This window comes from Schistocerca americana, chromosome 2 (genome assembly GCF_021461395.2).
Source record: "Schistocerca americana isolate TAMUIC-IGC-003095 chromosome 2, iqSchAmer2.1, whole genome shotgun sequence".
Lineage (NCBI taxonomy): Eukaryota > Metazoa > Arthropoda > Insecta > Orthoptera > Acrididae > Schistocerca > Schistocerca americana.
The window spans coordinates 486,516,780-486,538,907 of NC_060120.1; the positions used below are offsets into that span (position 1 = coordinate 486,516,780).

The 22,128-nt window shown below is 41.3% G+C and overlaps 2 protein-coding genes across 3 annotated transcripts in view; one reads left to right on the plus strand and one right to left on the minus strand.

Annotated features, from left to right (window-relative positions):
• Positions 1–5,965, minus strand: part of LOC124596518 (probable RNA methyltransferase CG11342) — a 31,781-nt gene extending 25,816 nt beyond the window's left edge. The window contains exon 1 of the mRNA XM_047135684.1: positions 5,666–5,965. Coding sequence (XP_046991640.1) covers positions 5,666–5,830 — 165 coding nt within the window. The 5' untranslated portion in view covers positions 5,831–5,965. The remainder of the gene's footprint in view (positions 1–5,665) is intronic.
• Positions 1–22,128, plus strand: part of LOC124596517 (beta-1,3-galactosyltransferase 5-like) — a 128,940-nt gene that overhangs the window by 102,908 nt on the left and 3,904 nt on the right. The window contains exon 1 of one of the 2 annotated variants that reach the window (XM_047135682.1): positions 6,063–6,992. The exons of the other annotated variant lie outside the window; for it this stretch is intronic. Within the exon in view, the coding sequence (XP_046991638.1) occupies positions 6,604–6,992 (389 nt within the window). The 5' untranslated portion in view covers positions 6,063–6,603. Of the gene's footprint in view, positions 1–6,062; positions 6,993–22,128 lie in introns of those variants that run through there. 2 annotated transcript variants of the gene reach the window in all.

A 22,128-nucleotide genomic window follows, 5' to 3' on the forward strand; every position in this document is an offset into this window, starting at 1 on the left:
ATGTTGTTGAATGACAGGTGAGGTATGAGCGGCGGCAACTTGAAATTAGCGGAGATTGAGGCCTGGTGGGTAACGGGAAGAGAGGATATATTGAAGAGCAAGTTCCCATCTCCGGAGTTCGGATAGGTTGGTGTTGGTGGGAAGTATCCAGATAACCCGGACAGTGTAACACTGTGCCAAGATGTGCTGGCCGTGCACCAAGGCATGTTTAGCCACAGGGTGATCCTCATTACCAACAAACACTGTCTGCCTGTGTCCATTCATGCGAATGGACAGTTTGTTGCTGGTCATTCCCACATAGAATGCATCACAGGTCAGTTGGTAAATCACGTGGGTGCTTTCACACGTGGCTCTGCCTTTGATCGTGTACACCTTCCGGGTTACACGACTGGAGTAGGTGGTGGTGGGAGGGTGCATGGTATAGGTTTTACACCGGGGGCGGTTACAAGGGTAGGAGCCAGAGGGTAGGGAAGGTGGTTTGGGTATTTCATAGGGATGAACTAAGAGGTTACGAAGGTTAGGTGGACGGCGGAAAGACACTCTTGGTGGAGTGGGGAGGATTTCATGAAGGATGGATCTCATTTCAGGGCAGGATTTGAGGAATTCGTATCCCTGCTGGAGAGCCACATTCAGAGTCTGATCCAGTCCCGGAAAGTATCCTGTCACAAGTGGGGCACTTTTGTGTTTCTTCTGTGGGAGGTTCTGGATTTGAGGGGATGAGGAAGTGGCTCTGGTTATTTGCTTCTGTACCAGATCGGGAGGGTAGTTGCGGGATGCGAAAGCTGTTGTCAGGTGGTTGGTGTAATGGTTCAGGGATTCCGGACTGGAGCAGATTCGTTTGCCACGAAGACCTAGGCTGTAGGGAAGGGACCGTTTGATGTGGAATGGGTGGCAGCTGTCATAATGGAGGTACTGTTGCTTGTTGGTGGGTTTGATGTGGACGGACGTGTGAAGCTGGCCATTGGACAGGTGGAGGTCAACATCAAGGAAAGTGGCATGGGATTTGGAGTAGGACCAGGTGAATCTGATGGAACCAAAGGAGTTGAGGTTGGAGAGGAAATTCTAGAGTTCTTCACTGTGAGTCCAGATCATGAAGATGTCATCAATAAATCTGTACCAAACTTTGGGTTGAAAGGCTTGGGTAACCAAGAAGGCTTCCTCTAAGCGACCCACGAATAGGTTGGCGTACGAGGGGGCCATCCTGGTACCCATGGCTGTTCCCTTTAATTGTTGGTATGTCTGGCCTTCAAAAGTGAAGAAGTTGTGGGTCAGGATGAAGCTGGCTAAGGTAATGAGGAAAGAGGTTTTAGGTAGGGTGGCAGGTGATCGGCGTGAAAGGAAGTGCTCCATCGCAGCGAGGCCCTGGACGTGCGGGATATTTGTGTATAAGGAAGTGGCATCAATGGTTACAAGGATGGTTTCCGGGGGTAACGGATTGGGTAAGGATTCCAGGCGTTCGAGAAAGTGGTTGGTGTCTTTGATGAAGGATGGGAGACTGCATGTAATGGGTTGAAGGTGTTGATCTACGTAGGCAGAGATACGTTCTGTGGGGGCTTGGTAACCAGCTACAATGGGGCGGCCGGGATGATTGGGTTTGTGAATTTTAGGAAGAAGGTAGAAGGTAGGGGTGCGGGGTGTCGGTGAGGTCAGGAGGTTGATGGAGTCAGGTGAAAGGTTTTGTAGGGGGGCCTAAGGTTCTGAGGATTCCTTCTAAAAACAAAGATGATGTAACTTACCAAACGAAAGCGCTTGTATATTTATAGACACACAAATAAACACAAACACACACAAAAAATTCAAGCTTTCGCAACCCACGGTTGCTTCATCAGGAAAGAGGGAAGGAGAGGGAAAGGCGAAAGGATGTGGGTTTTAAGGGAGAGGGTAAGGAGTCATTCCAATCCCGGGAGCGGAAAGACTTACCTTAGGGGGAAAAAAGCACAGGTATACACTTGCGTGCACACACACACACACACACACACACACACACACACACACACACACACGCACACACACACACACACGCACACACACACACACGCACACACACATCCAGAGAACTGTGGTTGAGCTACACAGGTCAAAGGAAATGTGCAATTCCACTTTTTGGAGATGTTGTTGTGTTTTTTTGGCATCGATAGTTGCAGTTGGGCTATGTAGGTCAAGGGAAAGATCCAATTCCTGTGGTTTTGTTGGTATGGCAGAATGTTATAATTTAAGATGTGGACTGGGCAAATAAGGATGATTTATGTATGATGTGACTGGGAAGGAGGGAAAACAGTTGGCACTGTCTTAAGATTTGTATTTGCTACATCTTCTAGAGAGTTATTGAAATGTATTGCATCAACAGAAAAAATAGTAAAAGAGAGGTTTGTGGAATTAAGTATGATGTCTGAATACAGTTACACACTCGTCAATTTACTGAGCTGAATGTTTAATGTTAGGTAATGTGCCTGGGAAGAACAGAGGTTAACAACATCAAACTGGACAGTGTTTATTACGACAAGAGGAATGAAGCTAGTGAAGCAACTGAATGTAGATTTCACAAGAGGTTGGGCACCTTAAAGAAATCAATGAGATGTGCTCTACTGTAAACACCAAAGGGGACTTTATTGCATAAAGTTTCTTAAGGTGATATTATGGAAAGAGAGCTGTTATTTTAAGTGGGAGGTGCACATTATCACAAAAGTATGCATATATCTAATGAGGTAACCAGTTGAGAACTAGGACAGTCCATCTTTAATTTCATTATGATGGGAGGTCATCCTTCTGGTAAAGGTTGTATGGAACCTTTTAGCAAAGAGTATCGTGTTTAAACATTACAAATAAATGTACAGCAGTTTTGATAACAATAATCTCAAATGAAATTCTTGAAACATTTACTATTTTGGATACTGTTTATTGTACCAGTACCAGAAAATATCTGTTTTCGATGCAACCAGACTGCGGAAATACGGAAGCGTCCGATCCCGCCCGTCTGCTTTGACCCATGACGTCACAAATATGGCGGAAACAAAAACAAACACACACACTTTCCACAAGAAGCCTGATGACACTAACGGGACAAGCGCGGGAAATGGGGTGTTTTGGGTGGGGAGCAAACAAATTTAGACGCCTTGCGTAGCTACAACGTGTAAGTGAAGACAGCCATGCATGAATACCCACCCACCTCCCCAGGGGTCGTAACCCCTGCAACCCATAGAAGATAAAGATGCTTCAGTAGCTGATTAGTGTTTTTTGTCTTTAAAAAAATCTCACGGGATAGAACGAACAGATCAGAAAGATAAATTTAACAAACTAAAACAGAAATTGGAGGAAACAGATAATTAAAATAAGTAATAAGTGTTTTTAAATTTAAAAAAAATCTCACGAGATAGAACGAACAGATCAGAAAAGTAAATAAAATAAAACAGAACTGGAGACAGCCACACTCAAACCAAACTCCGCGCCATCATGACGTCACACACGACAGCACCCTTACGTCACGGGTCAAAGCAGACGCGTGGGATCGGACGCTTCTGTCGACCCCAGACTGCTATAGACAATGCCAATGTGGTGTGGGATACTACACGCAGATTTAGCTTCTGAGAGATGATGCTTTTGGTAGACTTTAGAATACTTTTGCTTTTACTGTTTCTCCACGATATTTTGCATACTTGTCCCTATCAACCTTTTAAGTCCATCATTCAAACTTTTAGTTTTATTACTGAAAGTTATCTTTGGGATGATTTGGTGGTTCAGCACTAGGAAGAATACTGAACACAAATGAATCTTCCAACTATATGAGTCAAGACCATGCAATTCCACATTCGAGTGAGACCATAGAGGCTTTAGAAACAAATTTTTAATTTCAACATGTCAGACAGCTTCAAATTTTCAGCAACTATCAGTCACATAAGTAGGCCTAATCCACAGTAGTGTGTTTATAGTGGGAATACACCAGTAAATGCCTGTCAATCTGTAGTAATTGAGCATGAAAACGATTTTCAGTGGGTTGTTCCATAATATCTATTGAAGCAATGAAGAGCTACAGATCACAAATCAATGACACTGCTCTATGCCAGAGAAGTCAAACAACTAAACAGGTTACCAGTCCAAGTGGGAAAAAGTTGTGAAAGCAATCCACACCTATGCATTAGCTTCTTTGTGACATTTGAGACTGAGGTGGTGAAGAACAATAGTACATGTGGAATGAATGAAAAAGATGATTGCTCAGACATATGTTTCCATCCCATCTGGGAAAAGCATTGCCTTATACAGTAATGATCTAAGTACTGGTGACATAACAGCTACAACCACAGCGATACAGCCTAAACATGAGAGCAGCAACTATACACCAGAGTTACCATTCGATAATTGGCAACGAGCACTTGGCTGAAAGCTCGTGGATATATAGCCACTTGACATGGGTGGAAGGCTGAGAAGATTTTATTCAGTCACGTCACCAAAAATCAATGTCACGTAAAGTCTCAAACACATACGGTACCAAGTTTTTGAAACCAGGACTCAAACTATATGCTCTTTACATAAAGTACTAGTTGACATAAATGTACTGAACAAATCTGAGTAAATACAAATACTGAAGTCAGTTTCTGAAATTATATCTGGATATTATCATTAAAGAGCCAGTTGATTAAATCTTAAAGACAGTTATTGCAAGAGTTGGAAGTATCACCAATTTTGTCTTAAACTTTTTAACAATGGCACAATTACTTAAAAATTTATTGGATACAACCAGTTGAGGAGTTTGGTACATTCTCAACTATGAGGTCTTTATACATACTCTGAAAACAGTTGAATTGTGCAAAAATGAGAAAAGAAATCATAGTGACATTCATTTATATTCAATTAGCTGCTCTTTATCTGTATGAATTGATCTCAGGCTAACAAGACAGGCTCAGCAATGAGAACTTATGGACCCAGCTATTAGAAAATACAAGTTTAAATCTGATAAGATTTATGTAGTGCTCCCCCTACTGAAGTTTTCATAATAGATGTATGATAGGCCTATATGTGCATAATATGCACCAAAATACTCATCACACATCTATTACATAGTACAGCTCTTCTGGATTTACCTTGGTGTGTCACACACGACAACACCCTTACGTCACGGGTCAAAGCCGACGCGTTGGATCGGACGCTTCTGTCGACCCAGAAAAAAAAACATCAGGTTTATGTTAAAGATCAGTCTGCTACCACAGTCTTTAGTTTTCATTTAAAATTTTTGCCTTCACCATTTCTAAACCACTTTCCAGGGTAGACCAACTTGGGCTATGCTATGGATCCACCAAAATTTCAGGTGTGGCGGACACTTCATACCCCAGCTCTAGTCTTGACAAGTTTCACTTCAGTTTGCAATTAATTCAACAATAATCAATCACAGTGAGCTAAGAGACTTAAAAATGAAATCTTAATGTATGGGTTACAACAGCACATTGGGGCCAACAAATATTTATGAAAAATCATGTGCATAATAGCTTGTTTGGAGGATCTTAAATAACCCAAAACTCTCTGAAATCATAGGCACTATTGGCAAACTAAAACAACCTACATTTTAAAGAAAAGATGGATTCTAGTACTGTAATTGGACCGTAATCGTATGCTGGTACAAATTGAACATATTAAAGGAACAAAAACGAAATGAGCGTATTACAAATAAAATTACCCCCGAGTTAGATCCCACATCGAGGCAAAGCATGTCTTCGCCTGCCTTAACATTCCAAACATCTGTTGGTAAGGACTTTATTCTTGCTTCCGTAGGGTGAAATTGATAATAATTTATAAAATTTCCGTACTGAGCAGCTCCAGGATCATTTTCTTTGAGACGCATACTGATAATCAACTGACTTCCAATGACAATAACAGATGGATTGTGTACAACTCCGCATCCGTAAACTGTACACTCAGTTTTCCACGTTTACTCAGACACTTCTGACAAGACAAACTACTGTCGTGTTTGTCGTAATGTCGCCTGTAATCATGCTGAAAATATCGACTGTTTTCGAGAATCGAGAGCTAGTATATTTTGGCAGTCGATTGTTCCATGCAATATGTTTCCAGTTTCAATTTTTTTTTTGTTTTGTTTTGGCGTGGGCGATGAGAAATGCGTACTACGTGTAGAACAAGACTAGTGGCAAAGTTTCATGGCAGTATGGGGTGTTTGTTGTAGAGTTACTCTCCTTTACACTGAGTTTTAAAACATGTTTCTGTTTGCAACAGTGCTCCAGACGAAGTCCGCAAAATAACGTTGGCGTTTAAAGCTGTTTCAGATCCCACTCTTAACGCCAACGGCCCGAATACAGACGACAGGAGTTTGTGTCTACAAGATATTTACAAGCTGTGAAATTTCCACTCTTGGCATAACTGTCAGCGAAGAAGGCAATCTAGACAAATCTCTTAATGTTGTCAAAGAAATGACATTATCTCACTGTCATTATGCTCAATGTTAAGCAACGGTTGCTGTAATATGTCTTATACAATAAAATGGAAATCACGAACGAGAAATCTACCGTTATTCCGGTATACAGACGCCTTGCCGTCGACAGTGCCTGAAAGTGTCAAATTTAGAAGAAGAAGATGATGATGATAAACAAATGAAGCAATATGATTCGACTGCAGTTGTTAATATTTACTTTGTGTCTTTTAGCAATTTGCGTTATTGGCTTAATTGGACTGTTTACGATCATAGCGGAGAATGAACAACCATTCCTAATCAGACCACGCCCACGCCAGTTCTACGATCTTTATCCCCTCGGTTTACAGCTGTTGAATTTACCACATTTTAGTTACATCATAAATAATGACATATGTGGACAGAAAACAGTTGAATCAGTTTTGTTAGTTACTTCTCACTGCGGAAATGTAGAAGCTCGGAGTGCTATAAGACAAGCATACCCCCAGCATGAGTTAATAAAGCTCGGAATTCGCAGACTTTTTCTGTTAGCAGTATCACTATCTGTAAATCAAAATTCAATACATGACGAAAACAGAAGGTCAGTCCATTTCTCATTCACATAAAAATTTTGTTTCCTATTGCAGTAAGTAAAACGGTGCCAATATACATAGTTTTTCGTAGAAACGAGATATCACTCTTCCTTTTGAGAATATGCCTTATCTCAAATTGAATTACACATTAAGCATTATACTAGTAATATTTCTCTCTTTCCCATTGTAATGTGTGTTTTAACTATGATCTAATGGATATGAATCAAACTAACAAACTGGTTTTGAAATGTAGAGTACGTTGGTACAACATTGTAATGGTGTAATCATATTTCTTGGGAATGACTGAAATCCAGAAGCTGCCACTGATTTCTTCTTCATTCTCATAAAGACAGTAGTAGTAGTAGTAGTAGTAGTAGTAGGACTACTCCTCCATGTGTGATAACTATTGTTGGGATATTCACCACCATTATGTGTGTGTTAAAGTATGTAGGCCTACTATAATTTTTGTTTAGTGTGAATGTTATGCAACTTTTCTTATATTACTTACCCTATTGCTGTGGATTAAATAAAGAAAAATAGGCCAAACAATGAAGCTCTCGCCTGAAAAGGAACATATGTATTTATACCACAAAGCAACATTGCGAAGTTTCTTATGTCAAGACTTCAAATCAGAATGGCTTTTGATGTGTTTCAACTTATGTCTTGCACATTGCTACAGTAGGAGTACAGTACAGTTCATTTGTGCTGACATCTGGATCAGATGAATGATTGAAATATTGGGTGACTTAACTTCTTATGCATTTATTTGGTGTCTTGGCTAGCCAGGAAGCACCTCAAGGTTCATCAATTCACTTGGGTTGTAGGTCATGGAGGAAAACCTTCAGGGATGTGGAACAAGGCAAGGTATATATTAACAAACGAGAAGCAGTTCTTAGGAATGTGAACTGTACACCGTTAGGAGGAGGCTGGGGAGGAGAGGGACAGCAGGATAGGGGTGGGGGATGGTAAAGTGCTGCTGGGGAGCTTGCAGGGATGAGATGGAGAGAAGGTTGGCAGCTATGTGCAGTTGGAAGGTTAGACAGGGTGGGGTAGCGGAAAAAGAGAGAAGTGAAAAGACAGTGTGTTGGTGGAATAGAGGGTTGTGTAGTGCTGGAATGGGTAGAGGGAAGGAATTGATGGGTAAGGACAGTGACTGATGAAAGTTGAGGCCAGGAGACTTATGGGACTGTAGGATATATTGCAGGGAGAGTTCTCACTCGCACAGTTCAGAAAAGCTGGTGTTGGTGGGAAGGATTCATATGGTGTATGCTGTGAAACAGTCACTGAAATGAAGAGTGTTGCGTAGGGTGGCGTGCTCAGCAACAGGGTGGTCCAGTCGTTTCTCGGCCACAGTTTGTCGGGGGCCATTCATGTGGACAGACAGCTTGTTGGTTGTCTTTCCCACATAGGATGCAGCACAGTGATTGCAGCTTAGCTTGTACATCACATGACTGGTCTCACAGGTAGTGCCCTTGATGGGATAAGTGATGTTTGTGACCAGACTGGAGTAGGTGGTTGTGGGAGGATGCATGGGAGAGATCTTGCATATGGTCTATTACAGGAATATGAGCCATGAGGCAAGGGGTTGGGAGCAAGGGTTGTGTGGGGATGGCAGAGGATATCGTGTAGGTTTGGTGGACAGTGAAAGACCACTGTGGAGGGGGTGGGGGTGGGAAGGATATTGGGCAGGATATTTCTCACTTCAAGGCATGACGAGAGGTAGTCGAAACCCTGGTGGAGAATGTAATTCAGTTGCTCCAGCCGTGGGTGATACTGAGTTACGAGGGGAATGCTCATCTGCAGCCGAATGGTGGGTCTTTGGGAGGTGGTAAGTGACCAGAAAGATAAGGCATGGGAGATTTGTTTTTGTACAAGGTTGGAAGGGTGATTATGGCCTGCAAAGGCCTCAGTGAGATCTTTGGTATATTTCAAGAGGGACCATTCGTCACTGCAGATGCGATGACCATGGGTGGCTTGGCTGGAAGGGATGTCTTGGTATGTAATGGGTGGCAGGTGTCGAAGTGAAGATATTGCTGGTGGTTGGTAGGTTTGATATGGACAAATGTACTGATGTAGCCATCTCTGAGGTGGAGGTCAACGTCTAGGAAGGTGGCTTGTTGGGTGGAGTAGGATCAGGTGGAGCGAATGGTGGAGAAGGCGATGAGGTTCTGGAGGAATGTGGATAGGGTATCCTCACCCTCAATCCAGATCACAAAGATGTCATTAAGATTTCTGGGTGCTTAGGAAGGATTCCTCTAGATGGCCCATGAATAGGTTGGCATAGGATGCTGCCTTGCCTGTGCCCATAGCCATAACATGGATTTGTTTGCAGGTAATGCTTTCAAAGGAGAAGTAATTGTGGGTGAGGATAGAGTCAGTCATGGTGACTTGGAAGGAGGGTGTTGGTCTGGAATCCATTGGGCATTGGAAAAGATAGTGCACAATAGTGGTAAGGCCATGGGCATTAGAGATGTTATTGTAAAGGGAGGGAGCATCAATAGTGACGAGCAGGACACCATGTGGTAAAGGGACAGGAACTGTGGAGAGTCAGTGGAGGAATTGGTTGGTATCTTTTATATAGGAGGATAGGTTCCAGGTAACAGGTTGAAGGTGTTGGTCTACGAGAGTAGAGATTCTCTCAGTGGGTGTGCAATAACTGGCCACAGTGGGGTGTCCTGGGTGGTTGGGTTTATGGACTTTAGGAAGCATGCAGAAGGTAGGAGTGTGGAGAGTGATAGGGGTGTGGAGAGAGATGGACTCCAGGGAAAGGTTTTGGAATGGGCCTAGGAAAGGGATCTATCTGACAGCTGGTGGAGTCCTTCTGCCAGGTAATCATTGCTGTTCAAAGCAACTGTGTCGGAGCCTTTGTCAGCAGGTAGGATTATAAGAGCAGGATCAGTTTTTAGACAGTCGATTGTGGTTCTTTCTGCTGCGGATGTAAGAGTTTGCATGTTGAGGAGTTTGGGGAATGATGGTGAGGCAATGTTCGAGGTTAACAAATTCTGCAAACTTAACAGGGGGTGATTTGGGGGCAGTGAGGATGGATCATAGTTGGATGAAGGAGTGAACTGAGTCAGGTAGGGTTCAACATTGGTCTTTGGTTGAGTCTGATTGGTAAGGTTGGTGGTGAAAAAGTGTTTCCACTGTAGGGACTGGGAGAAGGAGAGTATGTCTTTAACAAGGTCTGCATGACTGAATTTTGGGAGTGAGGCAAAAGGTGAGGCCTTTGGAAAAGACTGATTTTTCTGTGGGGCTAAGTGTTTTGGAGGAAAGGTTCACGACTGCATTTCTGGTCTGGTTAGGTTCTGGATTCTGTGTGGCAGTGTGAGGGAGTTTTGAAGAGTAGGGTAAATGTACTATGTCTGCGAGGCAGGGTTTGTCAACTATGAGGGGACGTGGGGGTTGGGGGGTTTGTAGGTTGTTGTAGAGGTGGTGGACTGTGATACTGCAAGATTGGAGTAGCAAGCAAGTAGGGTGGAGAGTTTTTTGTGGTGCCATTGTGCATGTTGCTCTAGTTCCTAGAGGGCAAGAGTTTCAGTGTGTGTTATGGGTTCCAGGAGACAAGATGCAAGACCTGTCCCATACATCTTCCACCACCACCACCTACTCCAGTCTGGTCACGAACGTCACCTATCCCATGAAAGACATGGCTACCTATGAGACCAGTGATGTGATCTACAAGCTAAACTGCATCCATTACATGGGCATGACAACCAGCAACCTGTCTGTCCCTGTGAATGGCCACTGATAAAATATGGCTAAGAAACAACTGGAGCATGCCACCCAACACAGCATTCTTCATTTCAATGACTGCTTCACAGCATGTGCCATATGAATCCTTCCCACTGACACCAGTTTTTCTGAAATGTGCAGGTGAGAACTCTCCCTGCAATATATCCTACATTCCTGTAACTCCCCTGGTTTCAACTGTCATTAGTCATTGTCCTCACCCATCAGCCCCTTCCCTGTTCACGTTCTAGCACTACACAGCCCTCTATTCCACCAATGCACCCAGTCTTCTTACTTCTTTCCTTTACTGCAATCCCCCTCCCCCCTCCTCCAGTCTCTATCCTGATCTTCGTATAACCTCCAGACTGCACACCTAGCTCTTCTATATTCTCTCTCCACCTCTTCCCATCCCTGCACACTCCCCAGCAGCATTTTACTGGCCCCCTCCCCTACCCGGCTATCCCTCCCCAACCCGGCCTTCTCCTTACCCTCACTCAGCTGCCTCTCCCATTATGTGCTGCCGCTGCTCATAGTCCAGCTTCAGCTGCCAGAGACTGTCGTTGTGTGTGTGTGTGCATTGCATTTGTGTGTGGGGGGGGGGGGGAGGGAGGGGGGTCTACTTTTGAAAAAGGCCTCGTTGGCTGAAAACTGATTTTGTGGCGGGCTTTTTGTTTGCTCTCTATTTGTCAAGCCAGATATTTATTGCTTTGCAGCTTTTTGCTTTCTGTCTTTTCTTCTGTTCCTCACGTTTTTGTGGGTCATTTTTAATCCTTTCCCTTGCTCTCCTCATCCTGAGGCACTTACACTCTCTTCTTATATTTACTCATATTTATTCCTGAAAGTAGGTTTATTGCATATTAAACTTTTGAGCTAAATTATTTTTACATTCACTAAGTCTCACACCACATGAAAGCAATGCTTTTAATTGACACCGTACGCAATATTGAAGATATTTATCCCAGTTGTCAATTGTGATTATTGCAACATGTTTCTGGGCAACATTATTCCATTTTCAAGTGCAAAAAATAAGGAAACCAGATTAAACTATCCTCCTTATACCACATACATATAAGGATAACAGATGTCGTACCTTAAAAAAATTATGCTGTTAGGCTCCAACACAGCTTAAAACACAACCAGCACACATGCATTTTCTGCTTAAACCATAAAACATGAAACATCACAAGCCAGTGCATTTACCATTCCAATTGCAAACGAAAAGCCACTGCAATCACCTGCCAGTGGTGATATTTACATATAGCCTAATGCTCAGCACCAACGACACTACTATCTGTCGTAAAATCTTTGAGAAGTGCCTGTCTTGTCCTAGACTATACTATCTTAAAAATACCTCTATGCTGCCGTCTGAACAGAAATTGCATGCATAAATCCTATGTCACTAGGTGAAATATGTTGGTGGCTGCTTCTTAAGGAGGGTATCACTGGAGTGTGCCCAGAAATGCTTTTTAGTCACTTCCATCCTCTCATTTAAAACGCTGATGCATTCCTCTTTTAAGGCACAATTAATGTCTACCTCCTCTAAATTTGATGGCAACCACCTTTTTTCTTTAATGTGCATCACCCTCATGCTTTCTGTTATATCCCCCAATGAATGCTGCTCATTCTTGAGATGCTTTGCAACAGCTGATGAGCGATTCTCTCTATTATTATACTCTTTAAAACTAAATTTAAAATTTTGCCCCATCTGTCTCCCATATCTTGCTCCACAAACCTGATATTTTATTTCATACACTCCCAATTTCCTCATCCAGTCCTCATCTGTGTCAGTTTTATGCCTCTGTCTCTGTCATAATCTGTTGTCTGTCTTGAAAGCAATACTAACCACTTTTGTGTTAATCAGCCTCACTAATTTATGTTTGAAACAGCTTTTTTAAAGGCAAATGTTAAGTGTAGTGAAAAAATACAAGTGTACAGAAGATATGTCGATGATATTATCATTGTCTATAAGGGGTCATAGGAAGATTGCAGCATAGAGGTATTTTAAGTGAGAATGGGCTAGGACCAGACTGTGATGTTTTATGATTTATGGTTTGAATTAACAATGTACATGTGCAGCATGTTTCTTAAGTTGCAATGGAGCCTAACATCAAATGTAACAACCATGGTCTCAAACACTTTCTTGTTTTGTGAGGTACCTATCTAAAATGTACCGGGTGATCAAAAAGTCAGTATAAATTTGAAAACTTAATAAACCACGTAATAATGAAGACAGAGAGGTAAAAATTGACACACATGCTTGAAATGACATGGGGTTTTATTAGAAGTATTTGCTAGACGCGTGAGAGATCTCTTGCGCGCGTCATTTGGTGATGATCGTGTGCTCAGCTGCCACTTTCATCATGCTTGGCCTCCCAGGTCCCCAGACCTCAGTCCGTGCGATTATAGGCTTTGGGGTTACCTGAAATCGCAAGTGTATTGTGATCGACCGACATCTCTAGGGATGCTGAAAGACAACATCCAACGCCAATGCCTCACCATAACTCCGGACATGCTATACAGTGCTATTCACAACATTATTCCTCGACTACAGCTATTGTTGAGGAGTGATGGTGGACATATTGAGCATTTCCTGTAAAGAACATCATCTTTGCTTTGTGTTACTTTGTTATGCTAATTATTGCTATTCTGATCAGATGAAGCCCCATCTGTCGGACATTTTACGAACTTTTGTATTTTTTTGGTTCTAATAAAACCCCATGTCATTCCAAGAATGTGTGTCAATTTGTACCTCTCCATCTACATTATTCCGTGATTTATTCAGTTTTCAAATTTATGCTGACTTTTTGATCACCCGGTACATATTCATAGGCTCCATTGAAATATTTGCTATGTAACCTTTTCTCTTTGGTAATATGTAATAAAATAATGCATTTCTGCATTATATTAGAAGTTAAACAAGGCCTAGCAAAAAATTAACTCATACAATGAATTATTACAATTAGGCCTATTTAGTTATAGTATAGGCCAATGTCTTAAACTCGGAAATTATGAACTGTAAAATACAAAAATGCACAAAGTTTTGTAGCTTGATTTAAATATTTGTCACATCCTCAGACATGACAATCTGTGGACACCATGTCCATGAATGTGGCATCTAGGTATGTGGCAGATATTATAAAAGTGTTGAATTTCAAAATTTACATTAAATTTATAGATAATATATTATTAAATTAAACATATCAACATATACCTTTCATGCATACATAATGACAGGTTATTTTACATGTAAAGTAGTAATGGGCACATATGTGAAACAGTGGAAATAACAACACACAAATATTTACATTAACAACAGTCTTTCCTCTTACAAGTAAGTCAGCAACTACATAAAATAATGTTCTTTGACAAAATGGCTGCTTGCTAGTCTTCATCAATATTATGAGAATACTGCTGCTTCCACCTTTTGTTGTGGACATGACTTAAAATCTTAGGACATGAGTTTAGAATATTTGTGAAATTAGTCTCTTTTGCAATTACTTTTTAAGTTAAATATATGTTAATGCCTAATATGTGCATTTATAAAAAATAATATTTCAGTACTTATAACATTACAACTGTGCAAACTGGAGCTGGGGACAGTCCATGGACAGACATGTCACATTCCATGGCCAACTTTTGAAACAAAAATTAAATTACAATTTTTTTGCCAACATAGTACCTTACAGTATATGTTTTAAAAACTTCTAATACATTTAATGGCCTTTAAGGATTTCTATATCATGTATTGTGCTGGGACAAGAAAGATCTCTTTCCTTGATAATGATCCTACTTAAAAAAGATGTGCAGTTCTTTTTTTATATTAAATAGCATTTGTGTCTCATGTCCTGGTAACTTACTCCTTTCACAAATATATAGATATTCTTCAAAGATGAATAGTTACCTACACCTATAACAACAGAGGCCTACACTGGTACTTATCGTACAGCTAACAGGAATTTCAAATCCTAGGATTTAGCTAACCAGATAATTTATGTAATGAGTATCTAACAAGTTAATGTTTTAAATTTTCTTTTGAATTGGTAGTGTTTCCCAATTTTTTTCATTATGAAACAGGAGCTTGTTGAAGACCTTTGGCTCAGTGTGAATAACTTTACTGAATCGTTGAGAAATAAGCAAATCTACATCAACGTCTATATACTCTGCAAACCACTGTGAAGTGCTTAGCAGAGGGCACATACCATTGTAGCAGTTATAATGGTTTTGTACTGCTCCATTCATGTATTGAGTGCAGGAAGAATGATTGCCTCTGTGTGTGCTCTCGTTAATCTAATCTTGTCCTCACGATCCCTACGTGACTGATAAGTAGGGGGTTATACTAGAATCATCATTTAGAGTTGATTGTTGAAACTTTGAAAATAAGCTCCTTGGTGAAAATAAGCTCCTTGGAATAGTTTAGCTTCAGGAGTCTGCCAGTTTAGTTTCTACAGCCTCTCTGTGACACACTGTTAGTGATCAGACAAATCTGTGACCATTCATGCTGCCCTTCTCTGTATACATTCAATATTCCCTGCTAGTCCTTTTAGGCACATGTCCCACACACTTGAACAGTATTACAGGATTGGTCACAAGTGTTATTTGTAAAGAATTTCCTGTGTAGACTGGTTACATTTTCCCATTATTCTACCAATATACTGAAGTCTACCTCTTGCTTTACCCATGACTGAGCATATGTGATGAATCCATTTCATATCCCTTTCAAAGCATTACACCCAAGTATTTGTTGGAGTTGACTGAAACCAACTGTGACTCATTAGTATTATAGTCACAGGATACTATGTTCTCTCATTTTGTGATGCGTGAAAGTTTACATTTCTGAACATGTAAAGCAAATTGAGTTTCCAATCTTTGCACCACTTTGAAATTTATCAAGATCTGACTGAAAATTTATGCAGCTTCCTTCAGACAGTACTTCATTATACTAATTGTGTCATCTGCAAAAAGTCTGTGTTACTATTAGTATTGTCTGCAAGCTCATTAATATAAAACATGAACAGCAAGGGTCCCAACACATTTCCCTGGAGCACATCCAAAGTTACTGATGCATCTGATAATGATTCTCCATACAAGATAATAAGGTGCATCGTCTCTACCAAGAAGTCCTCAATCCAGTCACTAATTTTGCTTGACACCCCATATGATCATAATTTTGAAAATAAGTGTGGAAGTGGTACTGTGTCAAACATTTTTCGTAAATCAAGAAATACTGCATCTGTCCAACTGCCTTGATCTACATCATTTGGTATGTGGGAAAGTCCAAGTTGGATTTTGCACAACTGATGTTTTCACAATCTGTGGGATTGACTTGGAGGAAGTTATTCTGTTCAGGATACCTCATTGTGTTTGAGCTCAGAATATGTTGTAAGGCTCTACAACAAATCAATGTTTAAAGTTGTGGATGGTAATTGTATAAATCACCCTTCTTGTAACCTGTTCTTGTGACCTGTTCTTTCTTCCAACTACTGTGCACCGTTTTTTGTTCATTGGATCTACGATAGGTTATAGTTAGAAGAGGAACTAACTCAGCCACAAATTCAGTATATAACCTGATGGGGATTCTGTCTTTGTTCAGTTTTAATGATTTCAGCTTTTTCTCAAAACTACTAACACTAACACTTTTTCAGTCGTCTTTTCAGGGGTGTGAGGATTAAATGAGAGCAACTCTCTTGGGTTTTCCTTTGTAAAGGAACATTTGAAAACAGAGTTAAGCACTTCAGTTTTTGGGTTGGTACCCTTAATTTCAGTTCCTGTCCTGCTTGCGAGTGAAAGGACACCAACTTCAGTGCCACTAACAGCCTTTACATACAACTATAATTTCTTTCGGTTTTGTTAAGGACTGTTTGACAGTATTCTTCTACAGTAGTCACTGAAGGCTTGCACACATTGCTCTTTTGACAGCCAAATGTGTCTCATTCAGGATCTCTCTATCTACAGCCCTATGCTTGTTTTACATCTGTTATGCAGTGTTCACTGTTTGTTTCTAGATGTTTCTTTAGAGTGACCATATACCATAGAAGGTCCCTCCCATTATGAACTGTTCTTCTAGGTACATATCTACCCGGCCCATGTGCTAAAGGTTCCATGTTCCTCATTGAGATATGACACTACTGATTTTTTATGTGTTTTACTTAATATGTGTGTGTGTGTGTGTGTGTGTGTGTGTGTGTGTGTGTGTTTTAAATGATGACACCAGCATTTGACTGCATTGTTGTTATTTAATTACAACCCACTATTATCTACTTATCTTTTTACAAGATGATGATTTTACATCTGGCATTTTATTTCATATTTTTCTTAATTTATAGCCAATTTTAAGCTTGATGACTTGTTACAATGTTAATGACAAACTCAATCACTTGAAAATAGCATAAAGGGCCGAAACCTGGGTTGTAATTAAATAAACAACAATACATTCAAATGGTGGTGTGTTCATTTGAAAATTATTGATCTACTGTTGCTCAGCAACATCAAAAACTGTTTAATGTGTATATCTTTCTACTTGTTTTAGTTGTCCTTTGTACTTCAGTAATCATTGTTGCCACAATTGTGTCATGGCCACTGATACCAGTTTCAATGTAGACTTCTTCAAAGAGGTCGTATCTATTTGTTGCCATTAGATTTAACATATTTTCATCATAAATGGGGTTCCGAACTATTTGTTGTTGGAGGTTTTCAGAGAAAATAGGATATCTTGTCATGCCTACGATTAACAAAACTGTAATTTTCCAAGTTGAGTGTTGGATGGGTAAAGTCTCCACCAATGATATAGTATGGGGTTCTGTAACATTTTTGGGTACATCAAGAGGTGAGTCTGGAGGGCGATAGAAGGATCCATTACCACGTCTTGCCCAATCAATCTTGCATGCAGCTTTAATTTCTATCTCAATGGATCTGAGTTTCTTGTCTACTGTGGCAAATACACCACTTCTAGTTCCCAGTAGCCTATCCTTTCAATAAAAACTTAAATTTTCCCCAAAAATCTCACTCCTATCAATTTCAGGTTTCAACCAGCATTTTAGTATTATGTAAGATTCACTGCTTTTCAGGAGCACTTTAAACTCTGTCATCTTGTCGTGAATGCTTTGGCAGTGGTTTTAGTACTCTCACTTGTGTATGACATTTTTTTGGACCTTATACTTCTGGGTCTCCTACGGCTGTCATCATATGGACTGGTTATCCGCCCCTGGTAGCTGAGTGGTCAGCGCGACAGAATGTCAATCCAGCGGGCCCGGGTTCAATTCCCAGTTGGGTCGGAGATTTTCTCCGCTCAGGGACTTGGTGTTGTGTTGCCCTAATCATCATCATTTCATCCCCATCGACGCGCAAGTCGCCGCACTGGCATCAAATCGAAAGACTTGCACCAGGCGAACGGTATACCCGACGGGAGGCCCTCGTCACTCGACATTACTAGTATTATGGACTGGGTGGAGAGTTGCCTAATGTAAAAAGCTCTGTGTGCACTTCTCACACAGTCAGCTACCTAAATAGCAGTATCTGATGTTTAGTGCACATCTAACCTATTTATGGGGACCCTACAGTTCTGAACCCTATGTCACAATTCAGGAAGTTACAACCAAGCTTGTCACAGAACTCTCAAATTCTGTGGTTCAGCCCTTCCACTCACCTCAGAACCAGAGGCCATGATCAGTTCTGGTGACAAAGCCACAGGTTGTGAGCTTCATTGAAACTCTGTATGCAAGGCTGGCTTTCTCAACCTTCTCTGACAGTCACTGGAATCATCCAAGAATGACCTCAGGACCCAGATAATGGGCATCATTTGTTCCAGTGTGCACCATAATCTGTAGGTGGTTGCACCCTGTTCCCTCAGTTGCTGCCAGAATAGCCTCTTCAATGTGTTTAAGGAGGCCCCTAGGCATACATAATGAGAACACCTTGTGTTTGTTCCTGCCCTTGCTGTCATTTCACTAATAGATACCATTATTTGTCATATGTTTGAACTATCGATGATTAATAGACACCTCCCCTTTTGTGTTTGCCTCTTCTTGACATGGGACAAATCAAGTTTCCCCAAAACAGCTGAAGTGAGTCCTATTGGCTCAGATTCAGTGAAAGATATCACCATGAACATGTTGGTTATGGTGATCAATATTACAACATGGGTCCTTGCTTGTCCCTGTCTACCCTGTACAGGTCACCCAAATCTATCGTTGACACACCACTTGCATTCAAGTGGAAGAGTAATGGCAGATCCTGTACTTCCTGTAAAGGAGACAGGATCCACAGGAGTGGATAGTACTTGAGGTATTTGTGGTACCACAGGTACATGACTCTTGTGAGCTCATTCAGCACACTGATTCTCAGCAGCTGCCAATTGTTTGGCAATAGTCAGGATGATTACCAGCTGCTTATGAATGTCAGTTAACTCATTCCTTGTTTGGGACTAACATTCACAGTGGGGTTACATTGTGGTTGGTGCAATGTTTTACAGAGTAGTTTAACAAATGCCTTAAACTAAAATACCATGCTACATTAATTTCTTTTACATCTTGTATTGCAGATATGCCAGTTGCTGTTCAGCTGCATTGGTTTTTACCATATTCTAGGAACTTCCGACACTATCTACTAGGTCATTTATATATGTTGTGAAAAGCAGTGGTCCCATAACACTCCCCTGTGGCACGCCAGAGGTTACTTTAACATCTGTAGACGTCTCTCCATTGAGAACAACATGCTGTGTTCTGTGCGCTAAAAACTCTTCAATTCAGCCACACAGCTGGTCTGATATTCCGTAGGCTCTTACTTTGTTTATCAGGCGACAGTGTGGAACTGTATTGAACGCCTACCGGAAGTCAAGGAAAATGGCATCTACCTGGGAGCCTGTATCTAATATTTTCTGGGTCTCATGAATAAATAAAGCAAGTTGGGTCTCACATGATCACTGTTTCTGGAATCCGTGTTGATTCCTACAGAGTAGATTCTGGGTTTCCAGAAATGACATGATACGTGAGCAAAAAACATCTTCTCAAATTCTACAACAGATCGATGTCAGAGATATAGGCCTATAGTTTTGCGCATCTGCTCGATGACCCTTCTTGAAAACTGGAACTAACTGTACTCTATTCCAATCATTTGGAACCTTCCGTTCCTCTAGAGACTAGGGGTACACGGCTGTTAGAAGGGGGGCAAGTTCTTTCGCATACTCTGTTTAGAATCGAATTGGCATCACGTCAGGTCCAGTGGACTTTCCTCTGTTGAGTGATTTCAGTTGCTTTTCTATTTCTTGGACATTTATTTTGATGTCAGCCATTTTTTCGTTTGTGCAAGGATTTAGATAAGGAACTGCAGTGTGGTCTTCCTCTGCGAAACAGCTTTGGAAAAACGTGTTTAGTATTTCAGCTTTACACGTGTCATCCTCTGTTTCAATGCCATTATCATCCCAGAGTGTCTGGTTATTCTGTTTCGATCCACTTACTGATTTAACATAAGACCAGAACTTCCTAGGATTTTCTGTCAAGTCGGTACATAGAATTTTACTTTTGAATTCACTGAATGCTTCACACATAGCCCTCCTTACACTGACTTTGACATCGTTTAACTTCTGTTTGTCTGAGAGGTTTTGGCTGTGTTTAAATTTGCAGCGAAGCTCTCTTTGCTTTCGCAGTAGTTTCCTAACTTTGTTGTTGAACCACGGTGGGTTTTTCCCATCCCTCACAGTTTTACTCGGCATGTACCTGTCTAAAACGCATTTTACGATTGCCTTGAACTTTTTCCATAAACACTCAACATTGTCAGTGTCGGAACAGAAATTTTCATTTTGATCTGTTAGGTAGTCTAAAATCTGCCTCCTGTTACTCTTGCTAAACAGATAAACCTTCATCCCTTTTTTTATATTCCTATTTACTTCCATATTCAGGGATGCTGCAACGGCCTTATGATCACTAATTCCTGTTCTGTGCTTACAGAGTTGAAAAGTTCGGGTCTGTTTGTTATCAGTAGGTCCAAGATGTTATCTCCACGAGTTGGTTCTCTGTTTAATTGCTCGAGGTAATTTTTGGATAGTGCACTCAGTATAATGTCACTCGATGCTCTGTCCCTACCACCCATCCTGAATATCTGAGTGTCTCAGTCTATATCTGGTAAATTGAAATCTCCACCTAAGTCTGTAACGCACTGAGGAAATTTATGTGAAGTGTATTCCAGATTTTCTCTCAGTTGTTCTGCGACTAATGCTGCTGAGTCGGGAGGTCGGTAAGAGGGGCCAATTATTAACCTAGCTCAGTTGTTGAGTATAACCTCCACCCATAATAATTCACAGGAACTATCCACTTCTATTTCACTGCAGGATAAACTACTGCTAACAGTCACAAACACGCCACCACCGACTGCATGCAATCTATCCTTTCTAAACACCATTTGTGCCTTTGTAAAAATTTTGGCAGAATTTATCTCTGGCTTCAGCCAGATTTCTGTACCTATAACGATTTCAGCTTCAGTGCTTTCTATCAGCGGTTGAAGTTCTGGTACTTTACCAATGCAACTTCAACAGTTGCTGCTTGGTCCCCGCATGTCCTGACTTTGCCCCACACCCTTTGAGGCTGTTGCCCTTCCTGTACTTGCCCGAGGCCATCTAACCTAAAAAACTGCACAGTCCACGCCACACGACCCCTGCTACCCGTGTAGCCACCTGCTGTGTGTAGTAGACTCCTGACCTATCCTGCGAAACCCGAAACCCCACCACCCTATGGCGCAAGTCGAGGTATCTGCAGCCAAACTTGATGATAGGTCAAAACTATGTGATGGACTGTGACTCGAACTCGCTTCCTTTGCCTTTTGCAAGAAAGTGTTCACCGACTGAGTAGCCAAACACAACTCGTGACATCACAAAAGTTCTCCTGTGAAACTTGCAAGAATAGCACTCTGGGAAGGAAGGATATTGTGGAGACTTGGCCGCAAAAGATAAAGGTCCCAAGTTCGAGTTTTGATCAGGCATACAGTTTTAATCTGCCAGAAAGTTTCATATCAGTGCACACTCCTCTACAGAGTGAAAATTTATCTCTGGGAACATCCCCCAGGCTGTGACTAAGCCATGTCTGTGGAATATTCTTTCTTCCAGGAGTGCTAGTCTTGTAAGTTTCACAGGAGAGCGTCTGTGAAGTGTGAACATAAGAGATGAGGTGCTGATGGAAGTAAAGCTGTGAGGATAGGTCATGAGTCACACTTGGAAAACTCAGTTGGTGCCCATGAATAGCAAATGCTCCGAGTTCAAGTCTCAGTCCAGCACGCAGTTTTAATCTGCCAGGAAGTTTCGCATCAGCGCACACTCTGCTGCAGAGTGGAAATTTCATTCTAGAAACATCCCTTAGGTTGTGACTAAGCCATGTCTCCACAATTTCTTTTCTTTCAGAAGTGCTAGTCTTGCACATTTTGCAGGAGAGC